This window comes from Eucalyptus grandis, chromosome 9 (assembly GCF_016545825.1).
Source record: "Eucalyptus grandis isolate ANBG69807.140 chromosome 9, ASM1654582v1, whole genome shotgun sequence".
Classification (NCBI taxonomy): Eukaryota; Viridiplantae; Streptophyta; class Magnoliopsida; order Myrtales; family Myrtaceae; genus Eucalyptus; species Eucalyptus grandis.
The window spans coordinates 3,654,124-3,659,221 of record NC_052620.1 but is presented as its reverse complement, the minus strand read 5'-3'; the positions used below and the strand labels follow the sequence as shown (position 1 = coordinate 3,659,221).

At 41.9% G+C, this 5,098-nt stretch overlaps 2 protein-coding genes across 2 annotated transcripts; both read left to right on the top strand.

The window, feature by feature from the left end:
- Positions 1 to 228: 228 nt before the first annotated feature.
- On the top strand, positions 229 to 1,420 carry LOC104431600. The gene is made up of 3 exons (XM_039302274.1): positions 229 to 622; positions 709 to 768; positions 1,029 to 1,420. The coding sequence occupies exons 1-3, from the start codon at positions 229 to 231 to the stop codon at positions 1,418 to 1,420; spliced, it is 846 nt and encodes a 281-aa protein (XP_039158208.1).
- A 2,348-nt stretch (positions 1,421 to 3,768) lies between these two features.
- Positions 3,769 to 4,776, top strand: LOC120288265. The gene has a single exon (XM_039301922.1). The coding sequence runs from the start codon at positions 3,769 to 3,771 to the stop codon at positions 4,774 to 4,776; it is 1,008 nt and encodes a 335-aa protein (XP_039157856.1).
- Positions 4,777 to 5,098: the final 322 nt, after the last annotated feature.

Here is a 5,098-nt window from a genome sequence, read left to right as displayed (position 1 = left end):
AGGCATGAAGAAGTAGGAATCTGAATAACAAGCTTTGACTCATTCAAATTTCAAAGTCTTCCCTCTTCCTTCCCCCACTCTCAACGACATCCCTATCTTCATTTATCAATTCACTTTGTGGTCGCTCTTCTCATGACCCTTTACTTGTTCTGCTTCAAGAAATATCGCAGTCTCTCTCTACCCATCGATCGTTTCGCTTGTTCTTGATTTCTCTGTGCGAAAGGACCGATGGACAGAGACCAGCACGAGCTGCAGTTCCTTGGGTTCCTCGGCGTCTACAGAGAGAGCTCCAAGATTATCCTCAAAGGGAGGGAGATCTTCGCTCAGATCACGCTCACGCTCATCCTCCATCTGCATCGTCTTCCTCGCTCTCTCCAAGGTTTCACAGCTCCTCTACTTCAAGTTCGTCAAGTACGAGATCGACTGAGACAATGCCAGGAAGCACAACCTGAGGTACAGGACCCGTGCCGCATGCTCAAGAATTTCTGGCTCATCGAGCTAGGCTCCTTCATCTCCGTCTTCATCTTCTCTCTGCTTTCGACTTCAGCTGTCGTCTACACGGTGGCTTGCATCTACGCCACCAAGCAGATTACTATCACCAAGATGATGAGTGTCGTGCCCAGTGGAAGAGGCTCATGGTCCCTTTCCTCTGGAGCTTCGCACTCTTCGTTGTGTTCATTGTCATGGCCATAGGGCTTCTGATCGCAGGGCTCATCGTCGTGAGGCAATTTTCAGTTGGCCCTGCACTTGGGATTGCCCTGGGGGACAGTCTCTTGATCTTGTACGTTGTTGGGTTTGTTTATGTAATAACCTCCTCTCTTGTCCCACATCGCCTAGGGAGGGAGGTCTTGGTTAGCTTATAAGACTTAGGTCTCTCTAATCTGTGTAACGCGTTTTAAAGCCGTGAGGGAAAAGACCGTGGCTGGGATGGCGGTTCGTCCGCGCCAAGGTGGGTGACCCAAAGCGGACAATATTACACAGTGGGGCTCGGGATGTTACAGTTTATATCACCATGATTTGCCAATCAGCGAGTGTGATCTCGGTTCTTGAAGATGCATATGGAAGGAAGGCGATCGCGAAGAGCAAGGGACTGACAAATGGCAAGATGGGCCTACGAGTTTGGTGTTTTCTTGGTGTCTTCGTGTGCTCCGTGCTGGTTCAGGCACTGTTTGGATCCCTTGGGGTCTTGGACGTGGTTCCTATTGGAGTCAAGATTGGGGTTGGGCTGATCTGCACGATGTTGCTGTCGATGCTGGTGCTGTTCGATTTGGTCGTGCAAACAGTGATCTACTTCGTCTGCAAGTCCTACCACCATGAGAACATCGACAGCTCCTGCTTGTCTGATCATCTGGAGTTCTGTCGTGGAGACTATCCCTCTGAAGGCCAAAAGGCTGCCCAGGTTGAGCAATTTCATGTCTAATGGGTTATTATATTTATTTTTTAATACAAAATGTTTTGTGAATTGTAATTTTCATTTATCTGTAAGACACGAGCTATGATTCTTTTTTTGGTAAAGGTAAGTATAATATAGATTTTACCAAACGAAAATACAAGCAAAGGAAGCCCGGCGCCAACAAAACAAACACTCAAAAGACAAAGGTCAGGAGAGTGCAGGGGTGCCGTGGTACCACAAAAAAAGAGAGGCAAACAGCCACTAGAAGGCAAAACAACAACAAGAAGGGGAAGAAGACAATCAATCAAAGATTGACAACGGCAATTCCCAACTTTGTTGCAGTCTTCTATTCCGAGAAATGTCTGGAACGTGATTGAAGGACAGCTATGATTCTTTAGTGACGAAATTGTTATTTTATGGATCCTCTAATGTCATTCATTTAACATATAAAGGGTCTTGTGTTACCTAACTTTTTCATTGATCCTCTAACATTATATATTGATGAAATATGCACAATCATATCATAAAGACATTTTAAAGTAATTGTTCATACAGTTAAATATTTACGCTAACAAGTTATGTTTTAGTAATTTGCTAATGTTGATGTTATAAAGTATGCGCAATCATGAAATATAACTGTGAATTAGAATAAGACGCTAATGTTATCACGATATGCTTTTTCGGTGTCAACAAATACAGCAATGATGCTGAAACAGAACATCATGTGAAACCAGTTCACTCCAAAAGCTGAAATACAGCTATGTCAATTATTTAAGACGTGGAAAGGAATTCCATGGGGACAATGAAGGGGATTAGCCGCTGCTTGTGAATGGGAAGTCGCCGGAGGGTCTTTCCCCCTAATAAGTTTCTTCAAGTCGTTTTAAAGTTTCCTCAGGTAATATTTTAAAATAGGCCACCTGTGTGAAACCTTGCATTTGCTTGCTCAACTCTAATCTTCGTTGTCTCTATTACCCAATGATAAGTCTCATTAAACGGTGGAGGTTGCATTTCTTATTTGTCTGTTCGATTGTGTACGTGCACTCCGTTCTAGTTCGATTAAGGAGGCTTACTCTCCACCCCTTAGGAGCACAAATACAAAAGATTTATGATTGAATTGACAAAAAAAAAAAAAAACTAAATTAACACAATTATAATAAGTTTATAACCTTTTTGATAATTATCCTCGAGCATTTCTTCAGTGTACTTCCAAGGAATACTTGACGAAAGTTATGTCGATGAGTCATTGACTATTTGTGATCATCGCATCACATCCAGTTTTTATTTATTTATCTATTTAATTCCTTTAGAATATAAAGCAGTGTGCCATGTTTCAATAAAGTATCACTACTTTAAGTCTCGATTCCTTTGGTTCGGTTCCCGATTTTCAATTTCGGAACTGAACTGCGAATTGGCGATTTCTAAAAAAATGGAACCATAAATTGGACTGGGGTGCATTGAAACTTAAAACCGGACCGATTTTTTATTCTACTTGAAGCCATACTTGCTCCCACTATATACGTTAATTTGTCAAGGATACTTGTTAGCAAGGTCAACAACTGTGCCCACTTTCCACGTTACGGCAACCCTCTGACACGGAGACCAAATAGCATCGATTCGGCTCAATTCCATGGCCAAGAAGGAAAGGCCAAAACCTATCCACATGTTTCACGCTAAAATCAATCATGCAAAATCAAGAAACCTGGAAAGCTTCGAGCCGATACCGATGGAAGTGAATCAAAATGATTAAATGACAGTCTTTAATCCACTGTGATAATAACAATTTGTTTGGGACACAAAAAAAAAATAGTTAAAAAATTATTATTCGATCCACTTTTTAAAAATACCTCATAATAATTTGTGGCACACAACGTAATTGATATCATACCCCAAAGACTATTATACTAGCAAGACTCAATAAAGATAGTAATATCGTGAAGACAGGGGATAAGAAGAGGGAAGACTTTGAAATTTGAATGAGTTGAACTTTCTCTTTAGATTTGTACTTTTCCATGTGATTTCTTTTGCCATTATTGATTGGGTCTTGCTAGCGTAAGAGTCTTTGAGTACCCGTGAGAAAAACATGTCGATTGTTATTATTACAATGGATTAAAGATTGTCATTTAATCATTTACCTTTCTAGTTATTTGTTATCTTTTTTTTTTTTTTTAATCCAAAACAATATGTTATTTCCACGGTGGTGACCGTCACTTAATCATTTTCATTTATCAATTCACTCTGTGGTCGTTCTTCTCAAGACCCTTTTATAAGAATTTGAGTCTCTGAATCTCTTCGCCTGTTCTGCTTCACGAAATATCTCAGTCTCTCGACGCATCGATCATTTCACTCGTTCTTGATTTCTCTGTGCGAAAGAGACGATGGACAGAGACCTGAACGAACTGCAATTCCTTGGGTTCCTCGGCGTCTACAGAGAGACCTCAGAGATCATCGTCAAATGGAGGAAGATCTTTGCCCAGATCACGCTCACGCTCATCCTCCCTCTCTGTATCATTTTCCTCGCCCACTCCTTGGTCTCGCAGCTCCTCTCCTTCAACATCCTCGACCACGAGATCACCCAAAACGACATCCGGGAGGAAGACACAAATTACAGGGACCTGTCCCCAATGCTCGAGAACGAGTGGGTCGCCTTCTGGTTCGTCAGGCTTGGCTACTTTGTCCTAGTCTTCATCTTCTCTCTGCTTTCGACAGCGGCTGTCGTCTACACAGTGGCTTGCGTTTTCGCCGCCAAGCAGATTACTTTCAAGAAGATCATGAGTGTCGTGCCCAGAGTGTGGAAGAGGCTCATGGTCACTTTTTTCTGGTGCTTCGCACTCTTCTTTGGGTACAATGATGTGGCTGTAGGGCTTTTGATCGCATGGCTCGTCATGGTGAGGCAATTTGCAGTTGGCCCTGCACTTGGGATTGCCGTGGCAGTCATTCTCTTGATCTTGTCCGTCGTGGGGCTTGTTTATATCACCATGATTTGGCAAATGGCGAGTGTGATCTCGGTTCTTGAAGATGCGTATGGAAGGAAGGCGATAGTGAAGAGCAAGGGATTGATAAAGGGCAAGATGGATCTATCCGTTTGGTGTTTTCTTGGTGTCTTGGTGTACTCCGTGCTGGTTCAGGCTCTGTTTGAATCCCATGTGTTCTTCGACTTGGTTCCTATTGGAGTCAAGATTGGGGTTGGGTTGATCTGCTTGATGTTGCTGTCGATGCTGGTGCTCTTCGATTTGGTCGTGCAGACAGTGATCTACTTCGTCTGCAAGTCCTACCATCGGGAGAACATCGACAGCTCCTGCTTGTCTGATCACCTCGAGGGCTGTCTTGGAGACGGCCCCTCTGAAGGCCAAAAGGCTGTCCAGCTTGAGCAGCTTGAAGTCTGATGGGTTCTTTCATTTTTTTTAATACTAAATGTTTTCTGATTTGTAATTTTCATTTAACTGGAAAAGATGAGCTATAATTCAAGTCTGATGTGATGGAAATTCTTTTTATTGACTCGTTTGTTTATTACAAAAAGGTTCTTATGCTACATAACTTTTCAATGATTCTCTAACATTATATAGTGATGAAATATACACAATCGTGTCATAGGGTCTTCTCAAAGTAGTTGTTTTCTACGGTTAAATATTTATATTTATACATTGTCTTTTAGTAATTTGCTAGTATCACGATCATAAAATATAACTTTTATCCTTCTTTTCATAT

What these genes read in the sequence shown, in the direction of transcription:
- LOC120288265 (XM_039301922.1), top strand. Translation starts at nt 3,769, where the DNA reads ATGGACAGAGACCTGAACGAACTGCAATTCCTTGGGTTCCTCGGCGTC.
- LOC104431600 (XM_039302274.1), top strand. Translation starts at nt 229, where the DNA reads ATGGACAGAGACCAGCACGAGCTGCAGTTCCTTGGGTTCCTCGGCGTC. An exon ending in GATGATGAGTGTCGTGCCCA is followed by an intron (nt 623 to 708) that starts GTGGAAGAGGCT and finishes TTCTGATCGCAG; the next exon opens with GGCTCATCGTCGTGAGGCAA. An exon ending in TGGGATTGCCCTGGGGGACA is followed by an intron (nt 769 to 1,028) that starts GTCTCTTGATCT and finishes TTTGCCAATCAG; the next exon opens with CGAGTGTGATCTCGGTTCTT.